Consider the following 22,620-nt stretch of genomic DNA (forward strand, 5'->3'; position numbering starts at 1 on the left):
AGAGAGAGAGAGAGAGAGAGAGAGAGAGAGAGAGAGAGAGAGGTGGGAAGAGATGGAGAAAGGGAAAAAAGGAAGCAAGAAAGAAAAGAAAGAGGAAAGAAAGGAAGGGAGGGAAAGAAGAAGAAAGAATAATTCCAGGGCTAGCGGTGAAGCTTAGTGGGTGAAATGCTTAGCTAGCCTGAATGAGGCCCTGCGTCTGATAACCAGCACGTTATAGAACCTGGAGTGAGGCATAACTACAGCCCCAACACTCAGGAGGCAGGGGCTCTATTCAAGGTCATGCTGGGCTACCTTGTGAAACTACCGAATGAGTCTGAAGTCAGTCTGGGCTATATAATACCACATCTAAAAAGGAAAGAAAGAAAGAAATTGGAAAGGAAAAGAAACAACACAGCTAGGGCAATTGATAAAGTTACAGTAGATTTAAAACAATAAACAGTGAATGTCTTATCTTCCTGTCTCCAGCATGAGGCCAAGTCTGGAAGTCTAGAGTCCAGGGCTCCTTCCCCCACACCCCCAATCTACAATTCCCACACCAGGACAGGAAGTTCAGAGTTACTGCATCTTGAGGGCTGCCAGTCCTTGTTTCAGAGGTTAGCCCTGGTGGAGCTAAGCTGAAGCTGTTCCCCAGGAGCTGTTGTGAGTTCAAGAAGGTGGCTGGGCCACCCAGAGTGGAGCCTGTACATGTTATCATCAATGGACAGCTCACCTGTGTTCTTTGATACACCTACTATCAGGCCTGTATAACACATGGGCAGTATTACAAGTAGTTTTGTTTAAGCTATCATCTATTTAATAAAAATAACTCCTGTCAAGGAAGTAAGTGACTTAGAAGGTATGGGAAACCAGAACTACCACCTGTTCTGTTGAGTCTTATGAGGGATCTCTCTGTGTTCAAGGCCGCCCTGGCCTTCAGGAGATTGAATCTGTCTAAAAGAGAGACAGAGCTCACACAAAGGTGATCCCAGCGCTTGGGATCCCATGTCGTAAATCCCAGCACTAGGGAGGTGGAGACAGGAGTGATATGGCTGGACAGAGTGAGGAATATAAGGAGGGAGAGACAGAAAAGCTCAGTGCAGCCTGAGGTTTCGGGGAGGAGATGCAGTCTGCGGACTCATAGGGACAGTGCTTTGGTCTGAGCACTGGTAGAGGTGAGAACTCTCTAGTGGCTGGACGCCCTGCTTCTCTGATCCTTCAGCTCTCACCCTCTGATAGCTGACTCTGAGTTTTTATTATTAAGACCAATTAGAATGTGTGCTACAAATGTGTTGGTTCAAGAGAAGTGCAGGGGCATAGGAAATGGATCCCGTCCAGGCTCTGGGGCAGACATGGAACCCTGGCCTCATCTCTTCCTCAGCAAGTCTGAATGGTTTTCTCCTGTACTCTGGCTTTGTCTGCATCTCTCAGAAGAGTCTGAATTTCCTGTGTCTGGTTTTTCAATCAGAGCAGGAATCAGGGCACTTTCTGAAAATGCCAATAGAGTAAATACGGTGGGCTTCACGGGCCATGTGGTCTCTGCTTCATCTCTGCCATAGCACTGTGGGAACACTGACAAGTGACATACACATACATGGATATGTTCATGTTCCGAGAAAACTTTGATTACACACATACTGAATGTAACTGTATATCCAGAACATACAAAAAAACCAGCAACAACAAAACCAAACCAAAAACCCTTAGCTCATCAGGACAAGCGACCCACATAGAAGGTGAGCACGAGTGTGGGGGGTCTGTAGTCCCAGCCTCTTCAAAAAAAAAAAAAAAAGCCAGTGGGGTAGTGCATACCTGTAGTCCTGACACTTAAAAGGCAGAGGCTACATGGTCAGGAGTCTAAGGCTAGCCTCAGCTACACAGCAGTTTTGAGTAGCCTGAGTCAAATGAGACTCATAAACAAGAAGCCAAGGGGGCTCAGTGGTTGGGAGCACTGGCTGCTCTTCTAGAGGACCCCAGTTTGGTTTCCAGCACTCATACTGAGTGACTCATCACTGCCTGTCACTCCAGGTCAAGGCTCCTCCAAAGGCACCCAGGTACATAACCTCCCACCCAAATACACATAATAAAATCCAATCAGATCTTTTGAAAAACTAAACCAAATAAGAAAATGGGCAAAGGACTTGGACACTTTGCGACAACGGTTACTTAGACAGTAACCAAGGACATGGAATGATAGTTGAAGTTGTTAATTGTTAGGGAAATACAAACTAAACCCACAGTAATACACTATTACACATTTAGAAGAATGATCAAACTAAAAATAGCTATGATACAAAATTCTAGAAGGATAAAGAAAAACTGGATCTCTCATACATTGGTAGTAGGGATGTAAACTGGAACAGACATTGTGTATAGATCAATCTAGCCATGTCTTATTGTGACTGGTGTACATTTGTCAGATAATCTACAAGTAACTTTCCTGAGAACTTACTTCATAGGATTGAAAACTGTTTATACAAAATTGTTTGTAAAAAAATATTTCTTTGGAGATAACCTACAAGTCCTTTAGCAGGGGAGTGGCTGAAAACTGTGGTACATCACACAAGAGAATACTGCCCAACAAGAAAAAGGAACAAATCCTTACCATGTGCAACAACTTCAAAGGCTCAGGAGGCCATGAGGATGAGCAGGAAAACCAATTGAAAAAGTTAAGGGCTTTATGATATGATTCGCTTAACATTCTTACACAGATCTAAATTATGACCAAGGGCAAGTCAGAGTTGGCAAGCATCTGGAGGGAGGCAGCCGCATATGGCCCTAAAGGAAGAGCAGGGATGCTCCACTAGGATGGAACCTTCTCCATCTTAACTGTGATTGGGTTGTATGGTTCTCATACAAAGACATGGTAAATTGCACACAAACAGAAAAGACTAAGCAACTGGCGAGACATGGGTAAGGTCAGGAGTCTCGGCAGTTGTACCGTGTGTTCCAGGTGTTCGTAACAGTAGATATCAGGGAAGCTGTGTGATAGGTGTTCGCTCTCCCTACATTTTGCAATTCAGCGAGTGCACAATTATGTCAAAAGACACTATACTTACACACACACAACACATACACACCACAGACATGTGAACACACACACGTGAACACAGCAGCTTTGTTCATAACAGTAAGAAAACAAGAGCAGGAACACCCCAGGAGCCTATCAATAGGGAAGCAGAGAAAGAGACTGATGCATTCATATAACACACTCGGGAATTAAAAGAGATGCTTCAACACCAATGAACCTCACAGTCATTGTTCCAAGTAGCTAGAGCTGGAAGGTGACAGAGTCAGAGCAGGAGCAGGTGAAGCAAGGGTGGCCTGGGAGGGGAAGACTTCAATGCTTTAAACTTTGAAAAGGATTTGGATTGTATGATCACAAGATCTCAGCAAATGTATACAACATCTGTGCATTTCATTATATGTGAATATTACGTTTTGAGATCTAGATGAATAGTAAAATTATTACATGTGTGCTAGGGGGAATAATTGAGAGCTGTGATTTCTTCTGACCTGCACTGAGAAGCTAGGTGATAAGATAGTGGAACCTCTGTGGCTGGTGCTTGATAACACAGTGAAGCTACGTGACCTTCCTGTATGTTTAAAATCTTCCGGACACGATGGCGAAGGCTCTGAGTCTCATCTAGTGTAGACCCTGCTTGAAAGACTCTATTCTCCGTGTGAGCCGAAGACTGCCCAGCAACACAGGGAACAGAAGTTGGTTAGCTCCTGAGTTTTACTTAGATTCTAGAATGTTTAATGAACACAGATATGGGAGAGAGAGAAAGAGGGAGAGAGAGAACATGGTTTTCCCCGTGTTTTTTTAATAATAAAAGTATACATAAAATTAATAAAATGCTCATATGTTGGGAAGCTATGGAATGTCTTTAAACAGAACAAAATCATCTCTCACTTATTAGTTAAACAACGACGACAATTGGGTTGGTTTTATATTTCTCCTAGAGTTGTGATAAATACTGCAGGAAGTTAAAGAACAATAAGCTTGCTGTGTTGCTCTGAGAATACAATGTAACATCTGTGCTTGCTGAGAGAAGTGACTACTTCAGGGTGAGCAGGCACGGACACACTTTTGGGATAGCATGCAATGCATTTGCTGTTATTCCAGCACTGGGAACTGAACCTAGGGCCTTGTGCACAACAGCCAAGTGTTCTATCACTGAGCTATATCCCCAGCTAAACTTCTTGGTATGAATGGCATCTAAATTTTCTCCATTCTTTTATACCTTCAGTATCTTTTGGCATCCTTTTATCAACCATCCTATTACCAAATATGCAGCCTACATTCCCGTAAACTGTGACTACTGGCCAAAACTTAACAGCTGTAGCTAAATTTGTTAGTTGGACACAGCTGTTGAAGGAGGTGGCCGCTTGTTGGTTCCTGGCCGCCCTGCAGCTTAAACCTAAAATAATCACACAGAAACTGTATTATTTGAATCACTGCTTGGCCCATTAACTCTAACTTCTTATTGGCTAACTCTTACATATTAATTTAACCCATTTCTATTAATCTGTGTATGGCCACGAGGCTGTGGCTTACCGGGTAAAGTTCCTAGGACCTGTCTCAGGCAGCAGATCCATGGCGTATCTCTGACTCCACCTTCCTCCTCCCATGCTATAGGCCAAGCCAGTTCTTTATTCATTAACCAATAAAAGCAACACATAGACAGAAGGACCTCCCACACCACACAGCTCTCTTGAACACACACACACACACACACACTGTCTTATTTATGTGTATTATAAATATTTGTATGTATTTGTTGTGTGTATTGTATGGATTTGTGTGCACATGCAAGCATATGTGTGGGTATTTGTGGAAGCCAGAAAAGGATGTTAGGTTCCCTGGAGCTGGAGTTACACATGTCTGTATAACCCAGTATGTTCTGTGACCACGCAACCCAGGCTTGCCTCCAACTGTAGCGACCCTCCTGTTTCAACCTCCCAGTTGCCAGGATTAGAGATATGAACGGGAAGCTTAGCTTACACTACAAATTTCTTAGTGGCCATGTTATACTTAAATTAGAAGTAGCCCATCCCTTCTCTCACCATGAATCTCAGAAATGTCTCAACTGCCTTTCTGAACACATGAGTTTCTTTCTACTGCCACAACACACATACACACCACAATGATTTAAAGAAGAAACTCCATAGCCACCAAAGATTCTCTGCCAAGACTGAAGACTAAAGACATACTGTTGTTCCAAATGCTCTCGAAACTCAGAGCAAATGCACTGCCATGTGGGAACCTATATGGCAAAGTCCAGTCCCCTCTTCTCTCTCTTGCTGCTCCTCACTGGATTTGTTTTTCAATGTGCAAACTTGTGGGTCAGATGTGCTATGTATGCATCCCGCACTTGCAAGGAAGAGGCAGGCAGCTCTCTGTGAGTCTGAGGCCAGTGTGGTCTACACAGTGTAGCAAGGCAGCCAGAGTCACACAGTGAGACCATGCCTAAAAACACCCCCCCCACACACACACGCAAAGCATGCACATGCCAAAACAAAAAACAAAACCCAAACAACAAAGCAAAACCCAAACAGCAAGGCGTGAATATACTAGGCAGGGCTGGGCATGTAGCTGCTAACTGCCCTGTAATTACAAAGCTGTCTCTAAAACGCTCTCAGCCTTCAGAGACATTCAATAGAGCTGCTACGTATCATAAATGAGGCTGAATTTTTCAAACAGTAGATCCAAGTATTCGACTTTAACATGTTATTACCTTGCTCATGAGGTAATTATTTTTATGTTCTCTGATGGTAAGTTTACATAGGATCAGCTCCAAAGAGGTTTTTTTTTTTTAGCTCATATTCATTCTGCCTTATTCTATAATGCCAATACATATTAATATCCATAATCTGGAAATCCAAAATGCTCTAAAACCCGAAACTTTTTTTAGTGCTGACATGATGTCATGAGTACAAAACTCAACACCTGATCTTATGTGCTAGGACACAGTTAAACACAAATGACCACACTTAAAATAGTGCCTAAAAGTGCCTTCATATTATGTACACAGATGTGTATTGTTTGTTTGTTTGTTTTTTTAGAGACAGGGTTTAACTATGTAGGTCTGGCTGTCCTGAACTCACTCTGTAGACCAGGCTGGCCTCGAACTCCCAGAGAGCCTCCTGTCTCTGCCTCTGAGTGTTGGAATTAAAGGCGTGAGCCACCAATGCCCAGCCACAAGATATGTATTAAACATAAAAAAGAATTTCAAGGTTAGACCTTGAGCCCACCCCAAGATCTTATAATGTACCTGTAAATATTCTAAAATCAGGGGAAAAAATTGAATTACAAAATCATTTTGGTTCTAAGCATCCTGGATAAAGAATATTCAACCTGTAAATCTTTTCTATGCACAAAAAGATGAATTTAGATTTGTTTCCTTTATTTCTTTTTTTTTTTCCTTTGGTTATTCGAGACAGGGTTTCTCTGTGGCTTTGGAGCCTGTCCTGGAACTAGCTCTGTAGACCAGGCTGGCCTCAAACTCACAGAGATCCGCCTGCCTCTGCCTCCCGAGTGCTGGGATTAAAGGCGTGCACCACCACCGCCTGGCCGCCTCCTTTATTTCTTGATTGTATAGCCCCTGCTACTAGCTCTTTGATTTTTTAAACAGCCAACACCTTTCTCCTTAGTCCCGGTGATCATCATCAACTAGAAACATCTTTGCAGACTTTCAAGGGCCAACGCAGGACTCACACCATTCCGAACATGAGGAGGGCCAAAATGAAGAGACCTTTATACAAATCTTCCAAGCTAAAATTCCATATTTTAACCTTATACTTGAATCAAAAATGGTTTATTGCTGTTCTTTTATGATTTGAGACAGGGTCTCATGTAGCCCAGGTTGGCTCCTATACTCCAAGCTGAACTCTAGATTGTCCTCCCTCTGCCTTTAAAATTAAGGTGTTTTGTTGTTGCTGTTTTCTGTTTGTTTTTTAAGGCAAGGTTTTATTTCATAGCCCAAGTTGGCTTTAAGTTTACAGCAATCCTGCTGCAGTTCCCTGAGTGCTCAGGTTACAGGTGTGAGCTACCTGCCCTGCCCTATTCTTGTTTTATATTATTCTTTTGAGGCTGAATTAGAAAAATGAGATGGACATGTGGATTCTGAGAAACTGAATTTCTCTAACAGGGAAAGTAAGCAACAGTTTCTCCCTACACTTAGGTTGTCTTTATCTAACATTCTGAAAAGTGATTAGTGGAATTCAAGGGCCAGGCTTAAACATGTTCTAAGTAAAAACAAAAACAAAACATTCCTTCCACCGACACTGTGCTTCTGGCTAATCAGGAGATTCCAGGCAGGAAAAAACTGGGGTTTCAACTGTGCTACAGGGAAGAGGCCACCAGGGGCCAGCAGTGCACGGAAGTGGCCTAACAGACGCCCCTTTATATTATAGCACAGATATGAAAATATCGTTCAACGAAACAGATTCAGTGAGTCAATAGGATGGAAAAATCAGTCCAACATCTTTAGACGTATTAGGAGCTAAATGGGTTACAAATCAGGAAAAGGTTTCATTTCGATTTTGCTTGGATTTTTTATAACACAGATATACAGTACTGGGAGATAGCTCAGTCTGGGAGGTGCTTGTTACAAGACCATGCAAATCTGAGTTTGGTGCCCAGCCCCCGAGCAGACATCGGTCTTGATGTTACGCCTTTAATCCCAGTGCTGGGGATGCAGACGGAATCCCAGATTAGCCAACCAGACTAGCAGAATCAGTGAGCCCGGATCATAATGAGAGCCTATCTCAAAACACAAAGTAGGTGGCTCTTGAGAACACCACCACTGGCTACTTCTGGCCTCCGACTGCACATGCACACATGCAGGCACACCTGCACAAAATGAACATGTAGATATATCCACATAAAAACACCCACGTGCACTGGGATTAAGACACACACAGAATATAGTCAATGAGAACATCAAGTCATAGAATAAGATCATATAAGAAATGGTAATTTTATAACTAGAATCAATTCTTGATATTGTATAGAAACATACACACACAAAATTATATGTATTTTTTTGTTTTTTACCAAGAAGCTGTGATGATTTTTGGCTCAAAAGTATGATTTTTATTACAAATCCTATTTATAATCTTTAAGAAAAGTTTGGTATAGAGTATATAGGACTTATTTATCTTTTTGCTGTCATTTGAGAGCAACCTGGCCTTAAATTTGCTATATAGCCAACACTGGCTTTGAACTCCGGCTCTTTTTGCTCTACATGCCATGTGCTGGGATTACAGATGTGTTACACCTGGCTTCTATGTTTAATATTTTTATTTGTTTCTCTCTCCTAGCCTTACCAATTAAAACATTACAGTAGTCGTTAAAAGTCATGGTAATTATCCCTGCATCAATGATGTCTCCTGACACCTAAATGTAACTGTCCCGTTCCCTAGCATTTCATATCCACAGTAGCACCTCGTCTAGAAGAGTCAAAGGCTGGGTCTCTTGGGACAGCAGTCTAGAGCGCATTCACATAAAATGGAGTCCTTACCCCCTTATGTGCAAGAGTTTAACCCAGTCTTTTGAAAAAAGCTAGCACACGACCTGTTACGTAAAATACTGCAGAATGTTCCATGCAGATAATAAGCTGATAGGGTGTTTCACCAAATGCTTCAAGTTACAATGATCTCACTGTCTTAATCACTTCTGTTGACAATTTCTTCTTCTTCTCCAGGGTCACAGACCATCTGGTAAACATAGCAGCTGAAGACCCGGTTGGGTTTCTGTTCAATGTGCAGCACCAAGTCTCTGTCAAAGTAGACTTCATGGCTATATGTCTGTAATGAAAACACAATCATGGTCACTCTTGTGTCACCAAGACATCCTAGCACCTACCCCAGGAACCTTTGTATGTACACAGATGTGGAAGAGTTGTCAAAAACGAACTTTTCACAAAAAATGGATTTTTCTGTGCATGTAGATGACTAATAGAAAACACAGACCATTTAGACACTGGAAAGGGCTGTGGACTCAGGAGCCCGGGGGACAAGCTCACTGCACTCCGCTGCATGAGCAAGCACACACATTCACGCGCTCCAGTTCATAATGATGGAAAGGGCCGAGGCAGAAGCACGCTGTTCCTTGTGCATTGATGTGGGTGCTGGGGATCCAAACTTGAAAGAGCCGTATTTCACAGCAACTGAGCCATCTCCCCAGTCTCCTGAACCTTGTCTACTGTCACCACCAATCAGTTCTGGGTGGTGCAGGGTCTCTACCCAATCTCCAACAGCCCCAGGACATGCACATTTTATAACATTTGTAAGAACAAGTATTTCCAAGTGCTGGAAACCCAGCTTACTCAGATACTGCCTCTTATTAACTAGCTGTGGAAGATAATTATATTATAATTTCATTTAAAAAATGCTACCAAACTTAAAATTGGAAGGAAAATAAAAAGACTATGTTAAGGAAATTACATGTCTCAAAACCCACAAAGTTTTATCTTCGAGGGAACTGATAAAAAGATAACCCTAAAGCTAAGAGAAAAAAAGTTTAGGAAGTACTTATTTTGTCTTGCATGTTGGGCAATAACATCTTTCCTGTTGTCATGGCACCGGTCCTGAGTGTGGACTGATACGGACATGTTCTAATGAATGGCACCTTTAAAGGAAACTCTTACAACTTAGTACTCCAGTGGGTGTACGTACCACATCCCACGACTCCACTAGCGGGATGCTCTTGAGTAAGGTTCCGTACTCGTTACAGTGGAAATCCAAGTGAGCTTTTCCCTCGGCATCTATTTGAGTGACAGCCACTACAGACAGCAAGTCCAGCTCATCCTCATAGTCCACAATTTTGATAGTCTTGGAGACAGATGAGAGCAGGGCCAATTTCAGTTAATGAGTTAGGAATATTCCTACATTTTAAATTTATTTATTTTATCCCTTATGAAAATACAACAGCAGAAGGAACAAGTAGGTGAGAGAATCAGTAGAAATGAATCTCTATGTATATACCTGTAAAACATGGTATATACCAGATTTTCAGGTGTTAAGCAGTATCCTGTAGACTTTGGCAACAGAACCAGAAAGAACACTGGATCCCTGGGCATGGAGGCATAGGCCTTTGCGGGATGCTCAGTTTATGGGTGCTGGGACCCAAACTCATCCTTATGATTGACTAGCAAGTGCTCTTGACGGCTGAGCTGTCTCTCCAGCCCAAGAGTAGTGCCAGAACACCCTCAACCTTATGGCTCCCAAGGGTTTTCTTTTCCCGTTGCTTCCACAGGGACTGGACCCAGGTGCTCTCGCACGCCATGTGAGCACTCTACTGCTGAACTGTAGTTATCGCTCGTCTTGGAGAATTGGCCTTTAAAAGCTATTTATCTTAAAGAGAAAAGCATCTGTGTGTGTGTGTGTGTGTGTGTGTGTGTGTGTGTGCGCGCGCACACACATGTGTTAGCACACACATGGAACTCAGAGGACAACTCTTGGAGAAGAGTTCTCTCCCGCTACCTTGTAGGGGCCAAGAACTGAATTCAGGTCACCCAGCCTGTACCAGCCTGTACCAGTCTGTGCGGGCTTCTATCTGCAGAACCCCCTTGAGAGCGAGCCAGCGAGTGCGCACCTCACAGAAACAGTAAGTTAATCGTGCTTTCAAATTATTTTGGCACCATAAACTTGAGTACGAACTGTAGAGAAGATCCCAGTAAGAAAAGAGAAGGTGGGGTGACAGTGACCAAACAACAAACCGTCCACCGGCAGGGACCCCTTATCCAGTGTCCACCCCGGGCCTGGGAAGCTTTCAGCTGGACGGGAACGCCTGTTGGCTCGGCCTGCTATCATGAACTAATGAATACCTCCTGCTCCGGGTCATCATCCAGGAGGCTGAAATTTCTTTTCACCACGCGTCCAGAAGCTGTAATGGTGATTACGTTTTCGTTCTGTCGGAGGGGAAAGGAAAATCAGGACACACTCCGTTACATGCAGTCGAAGGCAACAATCCTCAGAAATGTAGTAAAACCAGCCGTCCCTTCCCAACACCCATAGTCCGTCAGCTGACTGAGAAAATTCCAAATTTAATTTAAATCTAATTTTCAATCCTTCACTCAGTGAAAAATAATTTATTTTAATAAAGGTTTTAATTGGATAAAAAGTTAGAATAGGCAAAAACGAATTAAAAGTTAGACTTGCTCTTCATTCATCCCTGATTCTGCCTTTTCACAGCAAAGAAAAGGAAAGGTGGATTTGCTTTCAGAAACACCCCTCTTCAATCTCAGCTTATACACTAAAGGCAAAATAACAGCTACCTACAGTTAATGTATGGTATCTGGTTTTTAAAAGATTTATTCTACACCTAGTCCTAAATTTGCACAGTTATTTAGAACCAAATATTGACAATTCAGCAATAAAAAATTTGAAGAGGAAAAAAAAAAAAAAGGAAGAAATGAGCAAGATAAACTCAGTATAATCAACTGTCTTCAACTCCTATCCGTGAGTGGGGGTTAGACCAGCTACTCATGCAGACAAGACGAGCAGATCCTGCACAGCTGTGCTGTCTGCAGCCAGGCAGGAAAACATGCATATTACAAGTTACCTAGACAGTTCTATAGAAAGGACATAAAATATTTCTGACTTACTCTGTCTTCTCTATTGGCCCAGATGACAAAATCTTCAGAGACCTGATGCTGAGAACTATTATTTTCTACCTCACTTAGCTTCAAGACTCTGAAAAGGAGAAAGAATTGTAAGAATTCAAGACTGCAGAACACCATCAAGCTGCCAAAGCTGACCTCCAATGAAACTCAGCGAATGAAAACTGCAGCAGCTCACTTCTCCTCCATCGACCAGGCTGTTCTATTAATCTCATCACCGACACTCGTGACCTTCATCACACTCACATTTGTGACACAGAAAAGCGCCACTGAAATAGGTAATACGTGGCTTGCTCAGGCCTAAACCATTTTTCAACAAGTTTACTGATGACACCATGCCAACCTCAGCTGTCCCTGCAGCAGGCCCTGCGTGTCTCACCCTAACACAGAGCAGACAGTTCCACTGCTGCGTCTGCACAGCGCACAGCTAACAACAGCACTCAGCGTTGCCAGTGATTGAGACAGGACAGCAATTAACTGGAAGGCAGAACTTTTCAAAGAGAGTAAAATCCTCACTCAACAATGCCATTTTTTTAGGACTGTATTTAAGATTTGGATTTGTAGAGATAAATGATCTCATGGGTCAAGTTGATTAATCAAGAGAAAAGAAAATAATCTGCTTCCCACCCATAGAAATCTGTTCACATCATTAAAAAGCTTCAAGATCACAAGTTCTCAAACCTCTACAGTCCCATATGCAAAGAGAACAGCAAGGAGAAGCCACAGTGGCAGGGACAACTGAAACTTCCCATTGACAACTACAAAGAAATCAGAACATGTTTCAAACTGATAGATGATTTTGTCGATCAGTGGAAATATTCAAAGGGGATTATCTTTTAAGACATGGGAAGGGGCTGGAGAGATGGCTCAGTGGTTAAGAGCATTGCCTGCTCTTCCAAAGGTCCTGAGTTCAATTCCAGGCAACCACATGGTGGCTCACAACCATCTGTAATGAGGTCTGGTGCCCTCTTCTGGCCTGTAGACATACACACAGACAGAATATTGTTTACATAATAAATAAATATTTAAAAAAAAAAAAAGACATGGGGAGAAAGCCAGGCTTGGTGACACCTGCTTTTTATCCTAGCACTAGGGAGGCAGAGGCAGGTAGATCTCTGTGAGTTCAAGGCCAGCCTGGTCTACATTTTAAGTTCCAGGACAACATAGAGAAACCTTATCCAAAAAAAAAAAAAAGTTTCTGGCATGAGAGCTCTGTGTTAGTGTACAACCAGGGTGGAGTTGAGCAGGGGGAGAACTAGAATCAAACAGGAAGAAATTCCTGAGTGAGAAGACAAGACCTAAACGCTGAGGTAAGCAACAGTTAGTGGAAGTCCGGATAGAAGATGAAAACCATGAGAGAGCCGGGCGATGGTGGCACAAGCCTTTAATCCCAGCACTCGGGAGGCAGAGGCAGGTGGATCTCTGTGAGTTCGAGATCAGCCTGGTTTACAGAGCTAGTTCCAGGACAGGCTCCAAAACCAGAGAAACCCTGTCTCAAAAAAAAAAAAAAAAAGAAAGAGAGAGAGAGAGAGAGAGAGAGAGAGAGAAAGAAAGAAAGAAAGAAAACCATGAGAGATTATAACAAAGAAGGCTGAGAAGTAGGAGAACATAACTTGATGTCAGAGGAGCCACATGAGGGCCATTTTAAGGCAGAAAGTTGATGTGAAAGCAAACAGTACACAAACACCAGTCCAGGAGCTCAGAACAACGGCAAACCACCACCTTTCTCTAGGGCACCAGAGACCAGGACCTCACTCACCCACAACAGCCAAGTGCTCTACTCTGAACTACATCTCCAGCACCCCTTCCCCATTTTTTTTTTTTTTTTTTTACAAACAAGGTCTCACAAAGTTGCCCAGGCTGGCCTTGAACTTGCCATCTTCCTGCCTCGGCCTTTTGGGCAGCCGGGATTTCAGACCTGTGCCACCTGGCTCAGTGATCATCTTTCTCACCAGTCCTACAGAATGAAGACCCATTTAGGTGTGTGCCACACTCCTATAATCCCAGGATTCAGTGCAGAGGCAGAAAGGCTATGAGTTCAAAGTCAGGCTGGGCTACAGACACTTGCAGCCAGTATGAGCTACACACCAAAACCCTAAGAATCTGCCTTAAAACAAAGCAAACAAAACTCAACGAAGAAAGGATAACCTATAATTCCCTTCCATTCATTCACAAACCATCAATCAAGAAACTTATGTGCAATACTTACAGACAACAAAGCTAAAGTATAAAAACCAGAATCTGTGGACAAGTCTCTCAGCAAATACTCCCTACACAAGCAAATCTTTCATAAAATTAAAATGGCTACAAGCAAAACAAAAAAATGTCAACAAATGCACAAAAATGCTTTTAATTTTCAAGTACTAACATAATTACTCACTTGACTTGATTTGGGCCAACATGTATAATTCTTCCAGAAGCATCAGGGTGAAAATAGATCCAGTCAGATTCTAGGGAACAACACTCCATTTCTTGGATTCCATTTTTTGCCTGAAGTTGGAAAAAAAGAAAAAGAAAAAGAAAAAAAAAAAGTGATTAAAAGGGTAAATAAAATTTTCAAACTTAACCGTTTCAGTGACTTCCAGGTACAGGAAAGAAACTCTAGAGCGGCTGGCTGAAGGGGGATGTGGACGATGGCTAAATGAGGACACGCAAAGTCGAGAAATTCAGAGCATCTAGAGTCAGAAACTTTGCAGTAAGTAACAGTAACCCAAGCTGCCAGTGCTTGTGCATGTGCTGTGTATTGGGGGCTGCGGGGTGCTCATCACAGCTGCACTCAACTTTAACACTCAAAGCAAATATCAACCCCATTTTATGGCTAGGAGACTGACACACAAAGAGAAAAAAACTGCCCCAGGTTTTGAACCTATTAAACGGCAGATCTGACTCCAAAGTCCACCAACGTTCCACTACTATACCTGTGCCAGCTCCCTACAGCGTCCTCCGCCCAACCCCAGCCACAGCTGCCTGTCAATCAAAAGAGCTGGTATGCTCACTTAGACACGTAACCAAGCCAAGAGTCTCTGACTCAGGCCACACAATCTCCTTAAATAAGTCAAATATTAAACTCTCAAATCTGAGAAAGGAATCTAATACTAATGAGCATTTAAGACAAGAAACGAGTATTTTTATTCTAAAATATGTAGGTATACTTAAACATTTAAATAAAGAAAAAAGCCACATACTGGTGCTGCATGCCTTTAATTCTATTGCTTGGGAGGCAAAAGCAGGTGGAGCTCTGTGAGCTCAAACCTGGGCTACATAGTGAATTCCAGAACAGCCAGGGTACATAGTAAGATCCTGTCTCAAGAAAGAGGGGGTAGTTGGGGGTGAGCACTGTATGACAAATGATCCACACGTGCTCCTATGTTTTACCTTCTACACAGCAGCACCAGGAGCTAACAGCAGTCTGAGCCCAGGCCATTATTTATAAATGTGCTGAAATGCAGGCCTGACTACATGTTGTAGTTGTTATTAACGAGGATGTGATAGGTATGTTTAATTCTTCACCAAAGAACACACAGAGTCAGTTCTTATATAGGTACATGTGCACTCTACAAGGTGTGACTTAGATAAAACATTAGGCAGAGCAGAGAGGCAGAGAGTGACCGGTACTGATAGCTGAACAAAGTCCCGGATGAGAGGGAGCAGTCACACCAGGACTTGCAATGGCAAGGAAATCCTTTATAAAATGATACAAAAGGGGTTTTCACTGGGGGAAGAAAGGGACAAGGCTGTTACATGTGACCAAGTAGTGAGAAAAATGCTCTTACAAAAGTAAACTAGAAGACGCTACTCATAGTGACCCCATGACATCAGGAGAAGGTAAGAGGACCCGAGCCTATGCTACCCTTCAGCATGGTGGAAGGTGGAGACCTGGAACTTTAAAAGCTACTAGAGCCATAGTGACTGACTGCAAGCGTCCTGGAAGACATGGGTGTAGAATAAACTGAATCCACCTCATAAAAAGCAAATTTAGCTGATAGAACAAGAGATCTCAGGAATAAACCACGTAAGTCAACAATACCAGCAGAGGTGAGAACCACAGCATGGGTCGGGGGTAAAGGTGCTCTCTGGGCCGCCTGTCACACAAAAGGGAAGAGTCTTTGAGGAATTACACACAAGCTGAGAAAGAAACTGTGCTCCCAGCCACGTCTGGCCATGTTAGACCTCAAATGATTAAATGGAAAATCAAGAAAAAAAAATCCTATTTTGAAAGAAAATTAAGATGAATTCAGTGAGTAAACTTTTACTGTTTTGCCATGAGCCTTTTCTTCCTGTGGTGCCAGAAGCAACTTGAGGAAACCCTTGAAAAGGCACCATTTCAGTGCCAACACTGTGAGCGCCAGAACTCCATCTGGTTCTGCTCTCTTCAAAATCAACAACACATTCCACAGCAATTTCAGAGGCGGCCCTGAGGATATTCTACCAACAGTTCCCACGGTAGCATCTGAGGGATGTTGTCCACGAGAATCCCGCTGCAAGCCTTTTAGAACAAAACCCTGCGCTATGTATGGTGACACACAGCTACAGTCACAGCACCTGGGAGGCAAGGTCGGGAGTATCAGATGTTCAAAGCCAGTTTTGCCCATGTAGTGAGTTTGAGGTCAGCCTGCGTTACATGAGTGTCTAGGATGGGAGGGAGAGATCGAGAACCCTTGGTACTCTAAGACCTTTCAAAAATTCATGTTTTAAAAATCTGGGTGATGGGCTGGAGAGATGGCTTAGCAGTTAAGAGCACTGGCTGCTCTTCCAGAGGTCCTAAGTTCAATTCCCAGCAACCACATGGTGGCTGACAACCATCTATAATGACATCTGATGCCCTCTTCTGGCGTGCATAGATACATAAAGACAGAACACTGTATACATAATAAATAAATAAATCTTAAAAAAAAAAGACAACTTCCCAAGAAAGGAGAAAAAACAAGTGCAGTTTTAAAAAAAAAATCTGGGTGACAAAACAGTATTTCCTATGTTCTCTGCATTTTAAATTGTTCACAAGTGTCAGGTGTGAGAGCGCACGCCTTTAATCCCAACACTGGGATAGCAGAGGCAGGAGGATCACTGTGAGTTCCAGGCCAGCCACTGCTACATAGAGACCTTGTCTAAATGAGAAGGTAATTCCTGGACATACAGAGCTATGAGAGCAGAGAATAAAAATTTCTAATATAAATTTACTGCTAAAAAGTTGAGTACTCGTGAATTACCAAAGAATTATCTTTTAGAGCACAAATATGGAAAACTCCTTTCTGTTTCTTCTTATTAGGTGTGATGATGTAGTGCCAAGGATGGCCGCCAATCTGAAACGCGTTCTCCAGGGAGGAGACTTCAAAGAGCGGGGATGGCGAGCCTGCAGACATGAGCAAGAGAAATTTATGAGCTTCTCATCTTGGGAGGACTTGCACCATTCATTAACTAAGTTCAACCTTTCTTGGTACATACGCATACTTTATGAAGTTCCACTAATGAAAAATTACTATGTTCAAGGAAATAAAATACAGTCAGAAAAGAAGTCTGTCACTCAGAGGACAGGAGGCTGGTAGGAAACAAAGTGACTCTTAGCTAACTCTCTAGGCATGTATTTTAGAGGGAATGTGTGGCCTGCATGAGGACAAAAAGAAAAAAAGGAGGCACAAGGTGCTTACCACGGGGATGAGGGAGGCAAACACATAATAAAAACTGCAGCCACCCCCAAGGATCTCTGTATAACTCCAGGTTAGCCACAACGTCAACTCCCTAAACAATCGAGGAACAAATCAGGCCTCATAAATCTTTCAAAGGCAAGGAGACCTTCCATATCACAGCCTAACAGGTATACACCAGCAAATTCAACAAAAGCTGCCTGTGTTAGGTGTCTTGTGTACAAGCAACGTTAGTTTGAACGAATGCAACCAATTTAGGACGGGTCTGCCACAACGGCGACTTTATCAGAGAGTCGACATCACTCTAGTGTTATCATCAAACACGCTAATCTTTACAGACGTATCCAATCAGTCTCTTGGGGATGGACATCAAAGAAAATTTTGTTAGTGCTTTTTTTCTCTTCCTCTTTGATCACGGTTTTAATAATAACAAAATAGACCGACTCCAAACACTGTAAGGAAAAGGTATTGTAGTGAGGACCCAATTCCTTTTGGTGGCCACAGATCTGACTGCTCATCTATAGCCTCTGGATTTGTGCTTCTACCTGGAGAATGTCTGGTTCATAAAGGCACTCGTCTTCAAGGGGTTATTCTCAGAAAGATCGTTCACGTGAGAGTTACGTGTTAAAATGGAAATGTGTGTTTTGTTAGGGCTCCTCTTACTTCTGAGAGCTGCACACAGGAGAAAAACAGATAATGAAAAGTAGCTTACAAGCAATTTTGGGGAGAAAGTAAGAACAGGTACAGATATAATTATATCAAATATACTTAAAGTACTTAAAAGTTTTTAAGAAAAGGAAACTATCTTTAATAAGCAAAAGTCTTTTCGAGTAAAAAAAAATATTACTATCCCAATATAATAATAGCCAAATTCAAGCGTCATGTGATAATAAACTCAGGTTTGGTCCCCAGCATTCTCATTATAACTATCCGCAACTCCAGTTCCAGAGGATATGGCACCTTCCTCTGGCCTCTGCTGGCTACAGACATACACACAGTGACTTACACACAGCAGACAAAATTTTTTTTTTTTTTGTTTTTTTGAGACAGGGTTTCTCTGTGGCTTTGGAGCCTGTCCTGGCACTAGCTCTGTAGACCAGGCTGGTCTCGAACTCACAGAGATCCGCCTGCCTCTGCCTCCCGAGTGCTGGGATTAAAGGCGTGCGCCACCATCTCCCGGCATCAGACAAAATTTTTAAGGAGCTTTCTGAGCATGTCTATACTGAACTCAGGAGGTATTTCTGAGCTTAGGAGGTATTGCTAACTTTTCATAAAACTGCCTAAATCACTTAAAAATGAATCATTTTTAAAGCATTTATTTTGGACTTCATGGAGAGCTTAACTGGTTACACTGAGCACTTTTCATGGCTTATGTAATTACCATTTGCCACTGAACAGAACATTCTTTTCCTTTCTTGCATCTTTCACTTCTGTTTCTTGACCTATTTATTGACGATACAATGGTAAATGATGAGAGAAAAAAAATCCTGTTTTATTTTGGCTATATTAGAAAAACTTTTGGAGTTTCATCTAAAAAACATACTGTTTACTGGTCAGAAAATGATAAAAAATGAGTGACTCTTAATGAATTAAGGATAGAGGCAAAAATACTAGGATAATGCCATTTATCTACCTGACTCTTTTAACTGGACAGCAATCATCAAGCTGTCCTTGGATACCTGAGAAAAGACCTGGACAGAGGGCCGCCGTCTCCACAGTGTGCAACAGACACCTAAACACCCTATATACTTTGCTAATTTCCTTAGGCAGATGACTCCCTAAATCATTCAATCGTATTGGTAACAGGAAATAATTTTATAGACTGTGTTTTTGAACATCATTATTCATTAATATTTTACTTTTTTTTGAGACAGGATCTCATGCAGCGCAGGCTGGCTGTCAATTGCTGTTTTTTACTAAGTTGCTGAATTTAATAAGATAGGGTGGTTGGGTGGTTTTTATTTGTTTTTGAGAGTCTGATATAGCTCAGGCTGGCCTCAAACTCACTATATAGCCAAGGATGACCTTGAACTCCTGACCCTCCTGCCTCCACTTCCCAGGTGTTGGGATTCTAGAAATGGGCCACCATACCTGGACCAGTTAAGTGAGTAAAATACAGAAACTGGTTTTTTTTTATGGTCTTCATAAAATTCATGTATAACTTTCTTTTTTATCATCCCTAGGTCTAGGATCTGTCTATCTTTAGTTGGCATCGCATTACTATTTCCTTGGAAAACACTATTCTTAGAAATAGGTAGACTTAACAAAATTAAAAAACCTTAAATTGGCAGGGTCAGTGGTGGTGCACGCCTTTAATCCCAGCACTCAGGAGGCAGAGGCAGGTGGATCTCTGAGTTTGAAGCCAGACTGGTCTACAAGAGCGAGGTTCCAGGACAAGTGGGTTCTAAAGCTAAAGAGAAACCTTGTCTCAAAAAACCAAAACCAAAACCAAACAAAACTTTACGTTGTAAGGAAACTATGATGCTATGAACCGCTGCAACCCATCATTTTCCAGGCAGGAGGCTCAGCATCCTTGGGCCTTCCCTGCAGTAACAGAGGACAGCACTGTGCTGCCGATTACTCAGCAGGAGAGTGACATGCTGTACGGAAGTGAAATGAGTCAGTGCACAGTCAGAGATAGAAGGGTGCGCTTGCAGCGCACCACTATTCACGCAAGCACTTACTTTCTTAAGTTGAAAAGATCCTGAATAGCAGCCATACCTGTGATCTTAACATTACAAGGAATGCCAAAAGGAGCCTCTCCTACAGTCCCAGTAGTCCCGCCCTGACTGCATGCACACCCTAAGTCAAGTTTCTGTTGCATGAACTAAAAACAAAACAAAACAAAATGGTGGCTTTAGAGCCTATTTAAGAAGAAATAAAATTTACATGTACATGGCAGAGAAAATGTCTTTATTTAAAGGCCTTTCTGTTTATCCTCCCCACCCCTCTTGCAAAGGTTATTGTGCCTTTTCATATTTCTATAATAACTCTTATAATTTAAAATTATATGAGCACCTGACTCACTAACAACAACAACAACAAAACAAACAACAACAGAAAACTTCAGTGCAAGCCTCATCCTGAGTGTGTTATGTCCAACTGTAGTTTTCTCTACCTGCTCAAGGATGGCTTGGAAGCTATACAGTCTGACCAGTCCCGAGCTGTACATCACAATCAGTATTCCATGTGACAAGGTAGCATCTGTGACATTCGCGAAAACCTAAGGAGAAAGGCAGAGGTCACCTAAGAAAGGCCAATAATCCTCTGAGTTATCAAAATGTTTGCTTCCTGCTGTATATTCAGGTCATTGTTGCTGCCTCACATTAAAACTCAATTAAAACTTAGCAGCATGAAGCTAGAGTGTTATTAGAGGCATGCAGCTCGTCCCAGATACCCAGGCTGGGGCATCAATGGAAGCAGGGCACGCAGGGCTCAGAACGATGTGTCAACATCCGTTTGCTGTACAGCTTTGTCAATACAAAGTAATTAAAATTCTACTTTTCGTGGAACAGTGGTATACAGTGAGGCCATGTAATTTTAAAGGAGTATTTATTGGGTATATCCAATAGAGACTCATTGTTTATACGAAGATGTTCTTCACAAAGACAAACAATCTATAGCTGCTTAATAGCAAGAAGATTGGATCCTGGGAAGTAATTACAAGAGAAATGGCCAGCTACAGATCCATGTATGTTTGTGTGCTGTGAGTATAGTGCACGCATGTGTGAACGTGCATAAACCCATGTGCCTGTGTGCAGTACAAGAGGATAACACTGGGGGGCTGGAGGGATGGCTCAGAGGTTAAGAGCATTGCCTGCTCTTCCAAAGGTCCTGAGTTCAATTCCCAGCAACCACATGGTGGCTCACAACTATCTGTAATGGGGTCTGGTACCCTCTTCTGGCCTTCAGGCATACACACAGACAGAATATTGTATACATAATAAATAAATAAATATTAAAAAAAAAAAAAAAAGAGGATAACACTGGGTGTCCTGTTCTACCGTTCTCCACTTTATTCCCTCAAGACAGGGTCTCTCTCACCGCATCCAGAGCTTTCCTTCCACCTTTGCAGCCAGGGGAACCGCTCTTGTGCAGTGCTAGGGTTGCGGGCACACATGGCCATGCCTGGGCTTCATGTGAGTGCTGGGGATCTAAACTCATGTTCTCACAGTTATACAGCAAGCACTGTTACCTACCAAGTCACCTCTCTTAGTTCCCAGCTCCAGATTTTTGGCACTATTAAGTTCTTGAATTTCTATTCGAGGTTTCATTTCTCAACTGCTTAAAAAGCAAAACAATAAAGATCAAACCCTACAGACTTTTACCAAGAGTAAGATTTTGCCTTATTGTTCCCTAAAATTTCTGTTCTTGAATCTTGTGATGATTTTCTCTACAGCTCTGAGAAAGGGCATGATTCCGTGCCTTTTTTAATATTCAACAAAAAGCAAGGTAGGCAAATATTTATGGTACTGAAAGCATTATAGAGAAAATAAAAATCCCTTTGACTCCTTTCAAGGAAGATTACTCAGTGAAGATGTTCCATGGTAATAAGTAGCTTAAGTCTGACTGTTCAAGAGCCTCGCCCCTGTATACTTTTAGCATAGATAAGTGAAAGCTATGCTGTAATCCCGAGTTAGAGTCATCAAAACCAAATCCCTCAAGAGATTGGATATACTAGAAATAAACAGGAACAGCTTTGACTTTGCTAGTCTTGTTGTGTTTTTCCTGCTGTAGAATGTAATGCACATATAATTACTCAATCCACAAGCATAAAGAAAACAATGAAGTTACAAGTTGGGCTTTTTGTCATTTTCTTAGAAAGATAATTATGGTTTGCTTTGAATTGGGTAGCTCTTAGCTTTTCAATTCCCTGGTTCTACACTTTAAAAGAAGTACTTGGGTAATTCAAACATCTGAAAGTTAGTAAACGGCTGCTCAGCTTCCAATAGAACACGCTGTCTGTCACAATGCCCTAAAATACTTAAAAGTGCCTAGCACAAAATAAACTATAGGTGAAAACTAATATTATTCTTTAGTTTATGCAATTCAGTATAAGCTAATATACTAGAAAATGTTTAGACAGTTAGCTTGTTTGCTAGTGATACTAACAGAGTCTCAGATCTTGTCTCCTACAATATTCCAGCATCTAAACACTAGTAGGAGAATTTCCAAAATAGCTTTTCACAAAGTGAATTTTTTTTCTTTTTCTTTTCTTTTCCTTTTTTTCTTTCTTTCTTTTCTTTTCTTTTCTTTTCTTTCTTCTTCTTCTTCTTCTTCTTCTTCTTCTTCTTCTTCTTTTTTTTTTTTTTTTTTTTTTTTTTTTTTGTTTTTTTTTTTTTTTGTTTTTTTTTTTTTTTATTTTTTTTTTT

General features: G+C 41.9%; 1 protein-coding gene across 3 annotated transcripts in view; it reads right to left on the minus strand.

Moving 5' to 3' along the window:
* Window positions 1-7,937: 7,937 nt before the first annotated feature.
* Window positions 7,938-22,620, minus strand: part of Dcaf17 (DDB1 and CUL4 associated factor 17) — a 27,412-nt gene continuing 12,729 nt past the window's right edge. For 2 of the 3 annotated variants that reach the window (XM_050122104.1, XM_050122096.1), the window contains exons 7-14: window positions 20,367-20,471; window positions 19,970-20,075; window positions 16,814-16,956; window positions 13,987-14,096; window positions 11,592-11,679; window positions 10,812-10,895; window positions 9,661-9,816; window positions 7,938-8,790 (exon numbers count right to left, since the gene is read on the minus strand). In XM_050122104.1, coding sequence (XP_049978061.1) covers window positions 8,650-8,790; window positions 9,661-9,816; window positions 10,812-10,895; window positions 11,592-11,679; window positions 13,987-14,096; window positions 16,814-16,956; window positions 19,970-20,075; window positions 20,367-20,471 — 933 coding nt within the window. In that variant the 3' untranslated portion in view covers window positions 7,938-8,649. Of the gene's footprint in view, window positions 8,791-9,660; window positions 9,817-10,811; window positions 10,896-11,591; window positions 11,680-13,986; window positions 14,097-16,813; window positions 16,957-19,969; window positions 20,076-20,366; window positions 20,472-22,620 lie in introns of those variants that run through there. The other variant, XR_007588738.1, reaches the window with a different exon arrangement.

The sequence above is a fragment of the Alexandromys fortis genome, unplaced genomic scaffold (genome assembly GCF_014885135.2).
Source record: "Alexandromys fortis isolate MF-2015 unplaced genomic scaffold, M_Fortis_MF-2015_v1.1 scaffold_8_9099976_23576923, whole genome shotgun sequence".
In the NCBI taxonomy this organism is placed as follows: domain Eukaryota; kingdom Metazoa; phylum Chordata; class Mammalia; order Rodentia; family Cricetidae; genus Alexandromys; species Alexandromys fortis.